General features: G+C 36.0%; 1 protein-coding gene across 5 annotated transcripts in view; it reads right to left on the reverse strand.

Moving 5' to 3' along the window:
* GAK (cyclin G associated kinase) overlaps positions 1-18,534 on the reverse strand; it is a 78,347-nt gene that overhangs the window by 39,959 nt on the left and 19,854 nt on the right. For all 5 annotated transcript variants that reach the window (XM_083818115.1, XM_083818116.1, XM_083818118.1 and 2 more), the window contains 8 exons: positions 18,059-18,184; positions 17,226-17,315; positions 11,358-11,493; positions 10,609-10,721; positions 9,930-10,041; positions 7,721-7,844; positions 544-593; positions 309-457 (listed from right to left, as the gene is read on the reverse strand). In XM_083818115.1, coding sequence (XP_083674241.1) covers positions 309-457; positions 544-593; positions 7,721-7,844; positions 9,930-10,041; positions 10,609-10,721; positions 11,358-11,493; positions 17,226-17,315; positions 18,059-18,184 — 900 coding nt within the window. The remainder of the gene's footprint in view (positions 1-308; positions 458-543; positions 594-7,720; positions 7,845-9,929; positions 10,042-10,608; positions 10,722-11,357; positions 11,494-17,225; positions 17,316-18,058; positions 18,185-18,534) is intronic.

The following is an 18,534-nucleotide window of genomic DNA, read 5'->3' on the forward strand; positions in this document are numbered from 1 at the left end:
TAAGACTGTTATTTTTCATTTAAATCTGAAATATATAAGGGTACCAATACATTTCTTCAAAGATATCACTAGCCTAAGAAATGGACTCGAGTCAGTAAGATTAAAGATTAGCCTTAATTTATAACTTTGAACAGGAACCAAAGACAAGCAGAACACAGGCTACTCTAACCTTATGTTTATACTCTTCTTTTGTCATACTTTTGATTAAGCAGCCTACTTTAACGTATCTCACAACAGGAAGCTGAAGATATAACTCAAGATACTGTGTTCAAAGACCTGTTATAAAAATACACAAAAATTATACACACCCTATTATGGAATCTTGAAGGCCTGTATGTTCTTGGAGAAAGGTTATACACAGCATAGTGCCCATGATGTTTAGAGTCCAGACATAACCGCACATCTTCTATGTTATTTTTGATGGCAGACTCTACACCTTCAGCTGGAAAGGACATCACTGAAAACAGAAGGAAGAAAATACTCCACCTTGAGATCTTCGTATACTAAGAACTATCAAATGATTGAGAGAGGTAGCAATCATACCTGCAATTCTGGAAGTGATGTATGATATATCCAAGTCTCCTTTTGCATAACTGAAATAGAACACATTGGAGTTAATACTGGGAAATAGAAGCATTTGAGCCATAAGTTCAAAAATTCAGGTCTTAGCCTCCACTCACTACAATGAATAACTTTTTATTTCTTCCATCTGAAGGACCCATCCAGCCTGGCCTTGAACACTTCCAGGGATGAGGCATCCACAGCTTCTCTGGGCAACCTGTTCCAGTGCCTCACCACCCTCTGAGCAAAGAATTTCTTCCTTTTATCTAATTTAAATCTACCCTCTTTTAGTTTAAAACTGTTTGCCCAGATCCTAGAACTATTTGTCCATGTAAAAAGTCGCTCTCCATCTTTTTTATAATAAGAATTTCTCCCCAGTAGCTAAACTTTCCCTCTTTTAGGTTAAAGCCATTACCCCTTGCTCTATCACGACACCCCCTGACAAAGAGTCCCTTCCCAGCTTTCCTGTAGTCCCCTTTAGGTACTGGAAGGCCGCTGTAAGGTCTCCCCAGAGCCTTCTCTTCTCCAGGCTGAACAACCCCATCTCCCTCAGCCTGTCTTCATAGATTTTAGCTCAACTTTACTGTATATTCATTCACATTTTTCACAGATAGCTCAAATTTACTGCATATTCATTGAATTTATAAATTTAAATCATTTCTCTGAAAATTCACTTCCAAAATGCCCAAAGTGAGCAATTACTACTCATTTCTTTTCTATAATTGTGCAGGGGTTTTTTTGTGTTTAGTTCAATTCCTTCCATCTCTGCTTAATTACCTACATTATGCCAATAACTTAGTATTTTAAAATTACTAATATTTTTTTTCTTTCCAGGGTAGTTGCTATGTAGCAGGATGAAAAAGCCTGAGAAAGACTAAAAGACTCCAGCATAAACCCAATACCCTTGAGTTAGATCCAACAGGCCTGCACTCCTGATTGGCAAAGCAAGAACAAGTATCACCTACAGAATTTGGGTTAGGTACCTTACTTAAATTAGTAGAATAACTCCAGAATATCAAAAGTTCACCACAGTATGATGCATATTTAAAGAATGCAAATGCATTATCAAAACCAGGTGTTTTAGAATTACTACAAAATTTCAAGACACTTAAAGACCTAGAATACTACACTCATTTTCAAAACGTTAAGAGAAAACATTATTTCTTTGATTCCTTATGGCTTGCTATTAAATACAAAAGAGGCTGGAGGGATTGTTTAAAAGATTGAATTTACAAGGACTGGGAGGATGATCTTAGGTGAGGTAAGAACAATTCCTTTGAATGCAATGACATGAAAGAATGTTTATGTGGACCGGCATAGTCATTGTCCTAACAACGATAAATGACCCAAGGTCTCAAGATACACTGAAGTCACTACAAGGAATTTTGAGAGCCTTACTAGACAAAGCACTAAAAACTAAGTCTAGATAGTGTTTGGCCATTTAGTCTATTTCAGATTTCTTTGCAACTTTGGAAATATTTAACTTCCTCAGCCAAACTGATTAAGGGAGAAAATTACATTCAGAGCTAATTATGAATTCTTACTAGTGATGAACACAGTCATTTATGATTGAGAAGTGTCAAACTCTGTCACTTACACCCACCAGCTTCAAGCATGAAAACATGCAGATCATTCTAACGACTTCAACTTTTTTTAGTATCAAGACAAAGAACCACCTAATATGACAGCCTGAGGACAAAGATCTATGTCTTTAATATTACCACAAGTTAAACAACAGTGTGAAATGAATGCACAGAGCTATAAAAAGAAAAACTCTTTACATCCATTCAGGAATATTTTCAGATACTGACCTGTTTAGTAACAACACCATTCTACACATCTTTGATTTTTACATTTGTCTAAATTAAAATGCAACATTACTAGGAGCATTGATCTCACTACACACACTTGCAGAAAAGCTCCATGCACATTATAGCTAAAGTACTTACTGAAAAAGTGCTATTTGGTATGACAATAACATTACAGCCAAGACAAGCTTGCTATTTTGCAGGAAAAAAAATCCGTATGCCTGTTGCAACTGAAAAAAGCTTCAGAATAGTTCTGCTGTCTTAATTAAAATGTAGCTGCTACCCAAACTGCAGAATCAACAGAAGTCTCTTAAAATGTGTGACTTTCCTCAAATTCCTATTCCATGTTTTCCTTAAGCTTTATTCTGAGGACTTGAGATCTAATTCAGTATTAACAATGGAACACAAGATATTCTTTTTACTGGAGCGTTTCACTTCAGACTGGCAAATAAGATTTCTTTAATTTTCAGGAAGACAAAATAGACAAACAATTGTTCAGTCCACTTTTCACACACACACACTGATATGCATTCCTATACATTTCAAGACATAACCCTGTAACAAAATATCAGGACTGACGTTTTTCCTTTCATGCTACTAATAGCAGGACGTTTCATTTACATAGCAATATTGCCAGCAGGTGATGAGTGCAACAACACCCAAACAAGTCAAGACATTACATGTAGGGTTTCTGGCTTGAAAAATATCCACATATTTTAGGCTTTTTAAGGCTCCAATTAAGGTAAATGGGAAAAGTACGTTTTCGTAACACTTAATTCCTCTTCTGATAACAGCAGGCAAAGCTTTTATAGTGAGATACCTAAAGCAAAATGTAGCAAATAAAATATAAATTTTAATTTTGCAGTACAAGTATCTGCAAAAAATCAGAAGTTGTAATTAAATGTTAGAGACTTTTCATTGTGGAAATGGTTGGCAATGCTAGTTTTGTCAGAACAGTTGCATTTAAAAGTGATACTTAATATTAAACAAAACATCACTCCAGCAAATTAAGTTAAAAAATAAGCAATTTTAAAATAAAGCTAGTTAGCATACAGCACAAAATTTTGGATGAGCACACAGTTACCGTGTGTTGCTATCACCTGAAGATGGGAAAGAAAGAATAAAAAACAGATGAATTGGTATAGCTAAAACATGAGCACGCAAAGCACAATCTTTAGTCAAAGAATGCTCTAACACTAAACAATCTTCCTCCATACATTTCTACACTCACAATAAAACACCTATTCATTACCTAAGTACCCCCACTGCTGATGCTTATTTTCTTACTGGCCAAGAAGAAATGCAGCATTGAAATTCACAATCTGCTTCCACTTGGTTTTGCTTTGTAAAACTGAATTAATCATTCAACTACCTAATGCAACATTAAGATCTATCAAATGAAACATTAATGCAGCATCAAGAAACAAAATTACTTTAGAAGCAAAGGAAGCTAGCAATAAAAGGCAGCTAATTGTTCTTGCATTTTTAGATCATGATTTCTTCAGCAGAAGAGACTAGTCTGACAAAGTAATAAAAAAAAGAGCAATCAAAAGTTTTGCAGAATGCAAATTCCATACCAGGTTTCAATACCAGGTCCCTTCCATCCCAAGGATCTCTCTGATTCTAATGAGATGACAGACTCCAACACAAGGAGTTAAGTGTAGAAATGAAAATGCATTTCAGGGAAGAGACATTTTAGTTTATCCAGAATGTCTGCTTCTCATATTTGTTGAAGTGTTTTAGAAAGGTAGTCAAGGATGCAATCAGTAGTAGAAAAGGCATTATTAAGTCCTTTATTCTGCCAGCTGTAGCCACAACACAAGTTTCTGAGGGCAGAGAATGATCCTGACAGAAAACAGGTATGTCCTACAGCAGACACAAAGAATGGATTAGCATTTCAGCACAATTAATGTACAAGAAATTTAAGAATGCACAAGCCTAGTGGTAGGACTCTCAGAAGCACAGTGAGTGTGTAAATGCTAAAGAACTTCAGACTACATAGGCCCTGTAAAACATTAAATATTGCTCACATTAATTCATGTGCTGCCATTCCAGTGAAATGGAATACAGACTCAGAGAACGAAACTTGCAGCATTAAGGGCCACTAAAGAGCACTGATGAATTACAAGTGGAAAAGGTTCTCTTTGAGTATTGATTAAACATCATACGGAAAACAAGTATTGAAGTAACTGGTTCTCACTAGCACATTCATGTACTTGGTGCACTCCCTCCTCTTCTTTCATTCCCGAAACCAATCAACAAATTCACAGGGAAAACAGGAAAGGAATGCAGTTTTATCAAGACAGTCCTCCTCAAGACCAGCATTTGTTTTTGCTAGTGCAGAGCTTTAATAAATTTGACAACCTCACATTCCCTTTAAGGTGTATGAGTCGCCTTAGACATCAATCTGTATTTAATCAGCCTAGTCCAAAACATCAGAGGGGAACCTATCTCCTCATTATTACGCTTGGTATTTAATGTTTAGACAATGTAAAGCAAAAGTGACAGCTTGCCATTAAGTCATGGCACATTTACAGACACTGTCTGATGATCCTCTACCAATTCCTCACAGGACATGGAGGCATTTTATCCCCCTTTGGCTAGAAGAGACCAATGGTTGGCTATCTACCAGGTTAGATGAGGCACTGAGCACGCTCATCTAGTGGGTGGCATCCCTGTCTGTGGCAGGGGGGTTGGAACTGGATGATCCATGAGGTCCCTTCGAACTCAAACCATTCTACGATTCTATGATCTAATTTGAATATCTTAGCACTTACAACTGTTAAGTGTAAAAACCCAAACCATGTCAAACTACACTCTCGAGATACTCAATTCTAGTGAATAACCACATATGACCTTCTGTGATTAATGCAAATGAGATGGAAAAGTGAAGAGCTTTTTCCTGACTAAGAATATTTATTGAGTTCCACAAGACATGCACAAAAATATCTCCAACAGCACTCAGATCCCTGACAGGGGCTCAGACACTATCACAAAGTAAATCATGCTGGATTAAGTTTGAAGCAGTTTAGAGAATTTCAGCAGTTTGTGTCTCACTGTGATTTAAGGCCTAAGTGACCCTGGTTCTGGGCAGGGCAAAAGAGCTTCCATCTCAATCATACTCTTCCGTTATTGTAAAAAAAAAATTAAAACTTGATTCTAACTAAAGTGCCAAGGGTATAGTTCACCAACAGTACAGTGACTAACAATTCAGAATGAACACTGTAACCAAGATGCAAAACTTATTTTGGGCAATCACTGTTCTCTAACAAATAATTTTAGAAAGAGAAGAGCGTGTGAACTGACCAGCATCTTTGACCATCAAGTACTCACTGTTCTATACATCAGAAGCTGCCAGATGAGCTTGAATATACGGTTACTATTTTACTCCTTGCATGCTACTTTTATTATGGAACCAAATGAAAACACACAAAGCAAAAAGCCCCACAAACCTGTCAGCTAAGAAATAAAAATAAGGTGAGAAGGCAGCATGAGGCATTCCATACTGAAAGGTAACCTACAGAGAGTTCTTATCCCTCACCCCTGGGGAAAGGCACAATACAGAAAGTCTTGTGGAGATGAGCACAAGAAGTGGAGTGCAAGAATACTGCAGAAGCATGCAGTGTACAATCAAAATACTAGAGTGAAAGAGTAAAAACAAAGGCATGAGAATAACAGCTTAAAACTTTGTAATTTTATAACTGTCAACGGAAGAGAAGAATAAGGACTATCTATCACTAAGGAAAAGTCATTTCTCTGCTGTTAAACTTCAAAATTTAAGCAAAATCGGCAGAATTTAAGACAAGGAATTAAGTACCTTCAAGTTTTTAAGTAGTAGAGCTGCCAAAGGCAAGGAATTGGCAGAATATATCCATTATCACACAGTAAATTTTCTTTAAAAAGACACCATGAAAGCAACAAAAGCAAGACTGAACAGACAGGCACAGGAAGATCAGTTCCACAAAAGGTAGCAGGTACAAGGGGACAAAGAACAGAGGTCTGTAAGACAGCATGTGCCAAAGAACTAAAATGGAGAATAGTTGCTGAAAAGTTAAAAGCAGCTCATCATAATACTTCATACACAGAATTCCTACAGTTCTTCTATGCTGCTGAGAAGTCACTGTTTTTCATCATGCAACAGTTCACTCCCCTTGTACGCCTCCCGCTCTTCTCTCGAGTCAGTGTAGTTCTCCCAGGACAAAAAATTTGATGTTGTGCCAATTGCTTTTATCTGTGGAAGGCTTGTAAGGACAGATCAAAGCTGTATAGCTTTTCTGACCTTTAAAAAGTGGAGGACCTGGCCTTTTAAAGCCATACATGAGAAGTTTAAACAGACTAAACATAAGACCAAACAAAGAAAAATGCACTCGAAGTGGCTACAGAGGTGCAAGTTCTACAGATCTGAGTTCTCTGATCATTACAAACAGTTTAGAGCAGTACAATAAACAGACTACACTTGACAGAAAAGCAGTTACAAGCAAAAGACTTCAAGTACAGTATTTCCAATTAAAGTCCTACGAACCCTACAGTAAAGGACAAAGTACAGTTCTTGTAGTTCTATCATCATATTGACTTACCTCCTCGTCCTAGAACTAAGAAAAAGTCTTCACACTGCATAAAACTTGATTATAAGTTCAAAAATGTATGAATCCATACTGTGATGACCAATTATACAGAGGTAGTGAAAATCATTTGGAGTGGGAGTGAAAAGAATCATTACAAACAACAATACACTTAAAATCTGAGAACATATACATCCGAGGAGGAAAGTACTCTTCTATGTAATTCAGGGCAAAGGAGACAGAGTGCGGAACCACTCCTTTTGCGTAAAATCTCTCCATTCAATCACCTACATTTGACAAAGTGAAAGAGGACACAGGATGACAACTGAAAACTAAACTGGACAGAAGAGCCAATGCACCATTTCCCTGCAGTTTCTCTACCCTCCATTCCATTTAACTATCATCACTCTTATCTTTCCTTATTCTTTCTTTATTCATTGACACCCTGTATAGTTTTTTTTTTATTTTGATCCATGATAGTCTTATTTCTATACCACTCGTCCCTGCTCCCACCCCTCTCCGCTCATCTCTCCCAGGTTTTCAGCGTGTGTAAAACAGAGCAGACAACAGCAGGAAATTCAGCACTTGTAGACAGGTTTTCCCCCCAGCATATTTCTAAAATATATTAATAAAAAAGCTACATTAGAAATAATAATTCATAAAGTCTCAGTGCTAACTATTAGCTATTAGAGTTCATATTTAGAAAAGAATGCTGAATTTGACCATTTCTAGAAGAAGTATCTGAGCCTTCATTTAGAACTCTTACCAGCACAATTTATTTTTACTCACTTGGCCACAGATTGGATAACTTTAGAAGATGTATCCTTAATATTTGTGAAAAACCGTTCTGTTCCTCCTCTCAGAATATCAAAGAACCCTCCGTAAGTCTGGTCACATTCTGCAACAGTCAGGCCTACAGTAGTCAAACAGAAATAATTGTACTTTAAGTCATATCCTGAAATAGGCTCCATTTTCAAGCAAGTTGCCTACAAAGATGGAAGTGAAAGTATACACAGACTAAGCTTTGTTGTAAGGCTTACAGTTCAAAAGCTTTCCTTAATGATGACCTATGAAAAGAGTGACCTCTGCATGGTCAAGAGCTACTAGTAAACTAACTAACAGATTGCTTAATTGACTACTCACATTTAAAAGAGAACAGCAAAAGATTCATAAAAGTAAGGCATTTCATACTGCCTGTGCAGGCATAATTAAGTTACATTTTAAGCCCAAAATCTCAGCTAGAAACATCTATTTGTTAGCACGATAGCATACAAAGAGTACTCGTTCCCGCACAAAACAGATGGCCAGACAGCCTTTTGATTATACTCCTATTTGGAAGCTAGATTCCTATTTAGCAACTCATATACAGTCAAAATTACTGCAAATAAATATTACCCAATTTTTAAAATTTCCTCTTGAGCTTTAATACCCTCTTACTGGCAATTCAGCATACATAATATAAAGCAAGTACTACCAAACTGGAAGGAAAACTGAATACAGTATGAAATATTCCCTTGATTTCTTCTACATTAATTGTAATGTTAAGCAACATATTCACACTTGATGTAAAATGGTTGCAGAAACTGCCTTTCATTAAGAAATTAGATGCAAGTAAGCCCATTAGCTTTTTATTTTCTTTACTATATTAAGTACAAATATTTACAATTGAGTGAACCCTGGAGTATCTACTTTTACAGAATGGGTACATCAGCTTTTAATTGTGTCATTTTGAAGACATGCTTTGGTTGATTCAATTAAGTGCTATTAGTCTAACTACTGCTTTTCTTCAGATGATACCACAATTTCCCCTCACCACTGAAGTTCCTCTGACACAACTCTGCATAATCATCCCCTAATTAGCTGGATTCAAGACAGCACCAGCTATGGCTACTTCTGAATGTAATGACTAGACTGCCCATAGTGTGATCTTAGGCTGCTGCTTTTTACCTTCTTGAGGTTGTCAAAAATTTTTATTTTGGGATTGACAAGCTAAATGTGAAAATGACTTTAGACCACAATTGCTATGAGATGGGCTTCTGTCTACCTGATGGGGTTCAGTTCAAAAGCTTTTTTAGGGGATAAGGGGTAGGAGGGAGAGGGGGATTTCAGATGCCTACAGACTTATTTCTTCTTCATATAGGCTTTTATCGGGCTAAAATAATAGTGTCACATCAGTGGCTTCTTAATATCAACATATTACTGTAGTTCATAGATAGCTGCCAACAGTTAAAATCCTTGAAATTGCTTCTGTATTTCTTGGTTGGACTACCTCAACATTTAGATATCAACAAGCCTGTTTTAGCATGAAGTTATGCAAAAAGACACAGAATGGCTTATTTTGGTCACACCATATATAATGTTAAGTAGTTCTGCTTGGAAAACAGACAAGTGTCATCTTCCTACATTAGAGATACAAGATCCAATGTTGTTTGTGCAAGACCTCAAGTTATGGACTAATTTTGGTACCTTGTGCCACAACATATCAAGGTTTTTGTTATAATCCAGCACTTTAAAATCCAGCACTTCTGAGAAGATTTTCAGCAGTTAATTTTAACTTTACAAATTCACACTTTACACTGAACATTTCAAAGTATCATATGCCTCACTGAACTGGAAAGTTTCAGGTTTAAAGTAAAATATTTTGTTTACTTTCACTGTATCTCTTGTTCTTAGAAATACTATTTCTTATTCTGTTAGTTACTCTCAATTTTTAATTCATTATCAGAACTTCTCACCCATCTACAAGTCAATAATACATTTTAGTTTCAATTGTTCTACACGAGAAACTAAATTTTATCTTGTTTAGCAACAAATTTGAGAAATTCATATTTGCGTTATCAACATGCAACCAAACCCTGAGAAAAAGGAAAAAGGTTAGAAACAGCAATATAAATTCAAAGTAGCCACAAAAATGTCTAAAACCCCAAAGTGACTTTTTTCCAAAAATACAAGATATGCCATTCTCTTACACTTAGAAGACACTTCTTTCTGCACGTACCTGCATTGTACATATTATTGAGCTGTCCTGCAGGCTTGGAGCTCTGTGAAACCGATGTTACAGACATCCGAGGCTGAGCATTGTTCCCATAGCCTCCATTTTGTTCCAGGAGCTGTGGAGATTAATACTGTGATGATTTTCCTGCTTATTTAGCCAACTTGTAAAAGTAACTTACAAAGTATAACTTGGTGAGAACAAGCATGCAATCTGTTTCTGAGGCTCACAAGAATGCCAGGAAGTTCAAGTACAGCAATGCATTCAGTTTCCGTATTGTGTAAATTAATCAAACTGGAGACAAATAAGTGGGTTTCAAGTCAACGTAGGCAGAGTCCTCGTGTATTAGATTTTCCTGTGCAAGTTAATGATGATTAAACACAGCATGTAAAACAGAGCATTTACATACAAAGGAATGACCCAAGACCATGCCAATTTTTCAATAAGCAGTAAGAACTATAATTAGTTTACTCGAATGTTATGTAAGCTCTGTGAATTACAAAAGCACATTTTCAAAGACCATAGAGGTGATATAGATCAATTCAATTGAATTACAAAATTGTGAAGTTTTCAAAAGACTAAGGAAGATGGGACCTGCTCTGACATTTGTTACTAAACTCACATTGGATAAGAAAGGAAAGAAAGGAGACCTAATCAATAATACTCCTTTATGAGATTCCTTTACCTCTGTGATGGGGGATTTAGGATTCACATTCCTAGCTGCTGCAATCTCCTGCAGTTGATTCACTAGTTCAGTGATTGACAATCTCTCCTCCGGGTTCACTTTCAAGGCAGAGCCTAAAAAACATGATTCAGGCAATAAAACAGATACCCTTAACAGCTCTTCTTCCAGCAAAGATCAGTAATTTCTTCAGTACACTCTAAAGCAATGTGAGCACTCAAACATGTGGAACAGTTTGGAGCAGCCACTAAATCCATATTCAAGTATCACAGTTGTAAGTAACCACAACTAACACCGTTTATGGTTAAGAATATTTCATAGATTATACTTTAGGAGTCTATTAATGAACAACCTCAGAAGCAATGTTGGATTTAATTTTTGACAGCAATTTAATAAGGTTGGATTCGTAGCCAAAATTCTGGTACTGTAATCAAAGATTTTGGCAACCTATATGAATTGAAAGTAAGTATTTCTAAAGCAAATTCAAAGAATTGATCAAAACACTAATCACTCCTATGGAATGATTCAAACACTAAACAAGACAGGTGACATGGTTAAAAAATAAGTTTCATTTAAAGTTTAAGTTTTCTGAATGTGGATTAAAATTTTGAATACAATGAAAAGTTGTTACAGTTAACCTCTGCATCATCACACGATTATGCAGAGATCGACAACACTTAATTCCAGGAATATAATACAAATACTAAGATACATCCATTGATACCACCAAGCTAATAACATTATAAACTTACTGATGAGATCATGAAACACAGAATAGCGGGTGTCATTTTGTGGAATAGTGTATTTTCCATTGACTATGCGAAGTTTAGCTCCATCTTCAAAAGGATGTTGCCTAAAGCAGAGTAAATACAGGATACAGCCCAGAGCCTACAGAGAGATGAGGCAGAAATATTTAATTCAGGAACTGATAATTGAAGTGGAATTTTAGACTATGCAATTGATTAAGTTCCCTAATAGAGCTTGCAAATCACAGGTTTCAATCATCAACTGCTGACTCATGCAACCCTATATATATATATATATATATATATAACAACGCTTCAGGCATCAGTTTCACACTCCTGAAATAATTAGCCTTGATGTTTCTCTGAGGACAGAAACACGTAGTAAAACATTCAATTGTCATGTTAGAGCACTCCTAGCAGTGAAACTGCTTTTAAATAGGTATGTGGTTTGTTCCCCCCTTCCCTCCCTGAAGTTTTCAGTTTCAGTGATTCTCCTATTCATGTCTTTATACAAATCATAGTAATATAACTATTTTATGAAATTTTTCAAGTATACAAGAAAATGAACACTTGCAACATTGAGCATGTTCAGGAACAGAATTCTTCTTCCGTAAGTATTAGACGTTTTATTTCTAAACTTCATCTTAGGCTTCAAGGAGACTAATTCTGTTTCTTGAGTCAGAGTTTGGTCTTTCTTATTTCTAACCCAAATACTTTACTATACAATGTACCAACAAGGTAAGCATTTAAGTGTAAATCAGTCTGTTTAAATGCCATGTTACAGGAACACAAAGTTGTCTCTGAAACAGTTGTTTTGATAAAGATTTGAAGAAAAATAGCCTTAAATGATTGTCCCTTTATTTCCTAATAACCACATAACAACTTTAATCAGAAGGTTATTCAATTCTTTCTAGCAAGTAAAGTTGAAAATCAATTCCAGATGGATTGTTCAAGCCTCAAAGAAAAAAATCACAAAGTTATGACTACCACACTCTGGGAACTTCAAAGTTCCTTTAAGTGTCCAAACTTAACTGACCTGTGTAACCAGCCAAGGAAACAACTATCAGAGCCAGCAGGGCATAACAAGTTCTAACTTCTGAATAGTTTAGGTGCTATGGATTAGTTAGAACAATTTTGTGTGTTAGTTAAGTAAATTTAAGTTTTGTATATATGTATATATATATATTTGTGTGTGTGTGTGTGTGTACGTAAATATCAACTCATAAAAATATATGAAATCTATTTGCAGAGTGATCCTGGTGTAGAAGGATCATGCTTCCCTCTGGCCTATAAAAGCTTACTAGTAAAGCACCCAATACCTCTGAGAAAATGTTTGCACAACATACTGGTAAATTCTTCCTTACTCTCTTCTGAACCCAGCTTACTTACTAAAGCATATGCTAGCTGAGAAATCTGTTTACTGCCTTCAGTCCTCCTTGCGCACTGTCTCAAACTGTCTTTGCTTGTCAGTTTATCCCAAGAACAATTTCAAAGATTTGAATGTTATTAAAATCTAAGGCTTGATATATAGTCACTCCGAAATGACTTGTTAATTCACTAATTCCTGGGCCAGAAGCAAGCTGTATATGCTAATTCTGTACATTATCATATAGCAAGTACATTTGTGTCTGACTGTTGATATAAAATAAAGAACTCCATACAATGTATACACTGAACCACCACGTAGTCTACATTAATTAATCCAGCAGGGGAATACAGGAAACAGTAACTACTCTGCCACAAGAATATCTGCTTAGAAAGAAGTAAGAGAGATCACAATTTAGTTGGAGGAATGAAACTATTTCTTGTGCGGTTCAATACATCAAGCATGTCAGGAGACAGCATCCACAGTCACAAGGGAAAACAGCACAGACACAATTGGGTGAACACACAAAGTAAAGAGACCACTTAGACTTAATCTTTGCTTTAATGGATACAGAATATTATTTATTCCTCCTCCTTCATCTATATCTTAGAATTGTAACAGTAATATTTTTTAACATTTTAAATTCCAATTGTGATTCAATTTGGCTAAAGGTAATTCCAGTTGCATCGAGGCATTCCCCAAAGCCAGTATTATCAGTGCTGAGGCTGTGCAGATGTACTTAACAGAAGAGCCCATTTCCCCAAGATATTGCCCCAGAACTTTAGACAGAACCATTAAAGAACATGCCTGGGTCGATTTGAGAACTCATGTACCAATAGAAAAAAATGCATCATGTCAAAGTTAAAAAGTAACTATGCATAATTCACTGACATTCCAGGGTTGGGCATAGCACTCCTGAATCTCAGCAGTTAGGATCATACAACGTTATCATACAAAGCAAGACAGTATTAAAGAGTGGGAAAAAAAAGTTATTCGTTACGCAGGTAACTTACTCAGAATCTAGTCTACTCATTCCAATTACATTTCCATCCTCTAGAAAAGCAGTGCTTCATCCAAAGTTTGCTACCAGTTTAGGAAGCATTTCAGCTAGCCCCCAGCATAAAGGTGTTAAAACCACTGCAGCACACACTGGTGGTGTTTCAGAATGCAATGCCAAAAGTGAGCCTATCAATCTTCTTGAATTCATGCACTGAGTGTTAAATCTTCATAAGCTACCCTACAGTGTTATCTGCAAAATCTCCTCAGAAGTCAGTAATTCAGAAACCATCAGCATATATAATTAGATAGTCTTTCTGAAGGGCTCCAGTTTAAAGATCTGTCTGTCATTCTTAATCAGGTACCTGAAGTAGATTAAGCTCCAGATGCATTTAAAATTCACAGTACATTATTTTTACATCATTTTGCTAATACTGACCCATTTCATCAAGCCTTCCCTACAACACTCAGTATAATCACTTTTATTCCCATTATAACACAACTTCTGAATTTTTGTATTTAGCCAGTTTCCCCAAATGTAAGATTGTAATCACAGAGCAGGTTGTCTAGTGTTTAATTAGATTCCCAAAGGGAACCAGACTGACAACAGAAGTATATGAAAAAATAGAACGTTTATCAGAACAAATTCATTTCTAATATATTCAGAAGTCAAAGACAACTAATAACCAATCACAATTACTTAACACTAAAATATTAATGTCATTAATGTTTGTTCCCTTTTATCTTTCAATTATTCTGCCTAGCACTGAAAATAAGCATTCAGCACAATTCACATGATCCCTCAGCTCCCTGAGAAAGTACAAAATCTAGTTTTAACCACCAGGAGTTATTATAGTCCAAATTATTCCTGGAAATCTGGAAAGATATTTCTTTGGAATTTACTCTGGTTTGAGTTTCCCACCCTCACCATTCCAGACAAAATGTCTACCACAGTTTAAATTTCAAAAAAATTCTTTCAAGACAGGCTTTTTCTTGCAATGGTCATGATAGAAAGGAGTCAATGTTTGACAGATTGAGCACATAATTAAAAAAACTCAAGTGAGAAGGGTTATAACCAGCCATCCATTCTGAATTTTGACTACAGCCCATATTCTATATTTGGAATCAGCATAGCAAATGCATTCTGAGGTGTCAGAGTACACTGAAATAAACCAGGATTAATACCAAAGATCAGCTTATTGGAAGTTCCTGAATTTAACAACTATGCTATTAATCTTTCCTCTTTTTTCCTAAGAAATTCTAAGTAGTCTGGGCAGAAGAAAGTGAAAAAACTAAGTGACAAAAAAGCCTTTACTTTGTCACAACAGGTCTTATGACAAAGATATGCAGACTTGCCTGAATGGAAGAAAGCTCACTGAACCTGGGGATACTGTCATCAACTAATGCTGACTCAACACAAAGAACTGCCACAAACAAGTCCTAATTTTCCTTTACCATTTTGCCTTATCTCACCCCTTAGCACAGTGGAAGTGTTTTGCTTGGTTCCTTGTTTTGTTGTTTTTTTGGGGGGGGGGCGGGGGGGGGGGGCAGGAAGGCGGTAGTGTCTTTTGAGGAAAGGAGAAGAAGATTTTGAAACAAATCAAGATACTGTTATTTCCATGCCAAGCTCAAGCTTTAGGCAATAAGAAACAAAAGTTTTATAGTATAGTTCCATGCATACACAGACAGTACTCCAAAGTAATTTCTGAAAAAATAAATACGGGTCATGAAATCTACAGATACTCAACTCATCAGGAGTAAAATCTGGAAGATGCCTTACATAAACTAGAAGAATTTCTTACCAGGTATTGGTTAAGGACAACCCAAATTTGAAATTTCACTCCTTAGCAAGGAGCCCTTCATTTGCATTTCCAGAAGTATTAGATCACAGGAATATATGAAGCAGCTTGCAAGCCAAAAGGGTAATTTCTGAGAAAAATCTTTACGACAAGATAGAGACTGTCATTTCAGTTGAGGAAATGACACTAAGTAAGCACACTAAAAACAAATACCTTCAGTTTAATCCCTTTCTAATTAATGTGCTTGTTTTCTGCATATCTCTAGACTTAGGTAGGAAATGCGCAGAAAACAACTGACCGAGCCTGAAAACTTCTAATCTATTCAGTACCTAATCACATTCCTGTGCTGGAATCTACACAGTTGATAACTGTTTCATCCATGCTTTTGTTTTAAAGAAGACATTTCTACCTCCTTTACACTTTTAAGCTCACGCTACAAGTAACCATGAGTGTTACTCGCCCTATACGCTTTCCTGGGAAAACTGTTTTGTTTATGTGAACCACAAACTACAAGTCAGTTACACTTTCAGACACTGTCCTACTCTTCTGCTGGATACTGTGCATGTTTTGGCTGAAACCAGAGTGTAAAGGAAAAACACAGAACAACATGTTCCAAGGCAAGCACGGTAAACAGAACAGACCTTCCAAAAACACAGCAGGAGATAAGCACCAGGTGCACGCCAACAGATGCATTTCTTTTGTTTAGGATAACTAACTGCCATTTTGAGAAAGGCTTTTGTTAAATGAAATTCTTGCTGTGTTTAACTAGATGTAATCTTAGTTCAGACGGTCAGTATTGAAGGAGTGTGAAATGACCAAGTTGTCAGAAAAAGCACTTGTTATTTCTTCACATGCCAGAAAAAAAAATCACTGAAAACGTAACGTTAAAATAGACGTTAAACAGAAGTTTGCTCAATTGTAACTAAGAAACGGAATGAAGTTCTGAGAGTCTAGCTGAAATCTCAAAGCACCCACATTACATTTTCTCAGTTAGTCTTTTGACTTTTTGCCAATACAGACAGTTGAAGAATTTGACACTGACTCTATAAAAGACATACAATAAACCAAAACATCTCTAAACAAAATCATTGGGTAGTACCTCCGTATTATTGCAGTATTACCAGTTACTAGATAACTGGAAAAGGTAAAATCAAAGATTTAAAACTTACAACAGCTTTTTCAGTGAACATTAACAGCTTATATACTTTGCTATATAAAACATGAATGATCCTTACATCATTTTCATCTTTGCTATCTAAATGTAATACCTAGATGTAGTAGGTATTAACAGTTAATACTGTTAATACAGTAGGTATGACAGTTTTAACTCAACTTAGCAGTAAGTTGTCACAGGATGACATGCATGACAGAGCTTGAAAGGAAACAATTTGAATTTTGAATTTAAGGACTATAAATATTATGTCTGTGTTGTGGTAAGCTCCACCTAAGCAACAGAACAACTGATTGTAAAAGAAAGCTCAGCATTGCCTTTCACAATGGAAGTCAAGCTAGAACTGGGGGGAAAAAACATTAACTCTACATCTCACTTCTTAAGTATTTAGATACACAGTTCACACTATTTAAGCTGATTTTGACAAAAACAGTCCAATCCACATTTATTTTCATTCATTTTTAGTTAAAAATTAATGCAGACTGCATAATTAGTTTCACTATGACATAAGAATCTATGATAAAGCAAAGAAAATTTCTTACCCAAATGTCCTGCTTTTCACTAATTGGAAAATTTGAATACAAGTCTATCATCTCTGGTGCCCTGTACATTGGTGTTGTGTTCCTGGTGATCTGCAGAAGATAGAATTTCTTGAAGCAAAAACTAGAATAAGCTTTAATGACATTCAACCACAGAAATAGAATGCTATCCATTCTGCATGGACAGCTATCTTTGATAATTAATTTCAGAAACTCTTGTCCATGCAGAAGCTATCAACTGAATCATGTAATAGTCACAAGAACTTTGATAACATTGTAATCTTCAAGAATATTTCCAAACTGCAAATATGCGAAGCTAAATCACTGTTCCACATTAGGAACATTATTTGCACCTCAAAATAAAGAGCAAATGCACTTTGGAAAAATCAACGGCATATTTAATGCTGTCACTGTAGTCCTAGGAGCACAGTAATACTGCCTGCTTAGGTCCTGCTCAGAAGACCTGCTATTTCTTCATAAATCACTTAACAGAAAATTCAGAAGGTGAGAATCTCTTTGGCATAACCAATTTTCAACTTCCTGTTGATAGTGCAATTAGAAGAGGCTCTATTAATCAATCACTTCTATTTCCACACCAGACTGCAGAATGGACACTGTTCAAAATGAAGCAGTGCTTACAGACACAGCTACAGAAAACAAGCTATGATTTTAACTGTAGGCAGTCTTTAAACTCTAGCAACATGAATATAAAAGCAGAACTTATGAACACAACTGTAAGAATCTTCATTTTTCTTAGAAGTTCCATGAATTAATAGCAGATTAACAGCAGATAACGGAATCTACTGTCAACATTAATTATTTTAAAATAGTCTCACCTCTTCTTCAACCAGTGCTCTCTTTTGTGCAGACCAGCTGTAGTCCGGATAGTAAGCTACAGTTGTAGCACTGCCAAAGTCACAAAGTTTAATCGTCCCTTGGTTGCTAATAAGCAAGTTTTCCACCTTCAAAAAGAGGTAGAATAATAAATGGAAGACATCCCACTTCTGAACACCAAAACACGTACTTTAAATATCAACTTATTTGTACAGAGCAAATATAAAAAACACATATATAGAAAATAATACTTCACTCTAGCCCAGAATGTTCCTGTTTATAGGAAAACAAAGGTTTCAAACAACACTGCACTGCAAAACAGACAATTTTTAAGAGGAAGCATCAAAAATGGTATAAGCAGTAAACATCCAAGAGAACAGGAAATAAACCCTGGGGAAAAAAAGTCATTTTATTAGTGCCCAAGGATAGGCTTGTTTCTTATATCATCAAGTGCATAAGCATTATCTTGAAATATAAA

The sequence above is a fragment of the Anser anser genome (genome assembly GCF_964211835.1).
Source record: "Anser anser genome assembly, chromosome: Z".
Taxonomy (NCBI): Eukaryota; Metazoa; Chordata; class Aves; order Anseriformes; family Anatidae; genus Anser; species Anser anser.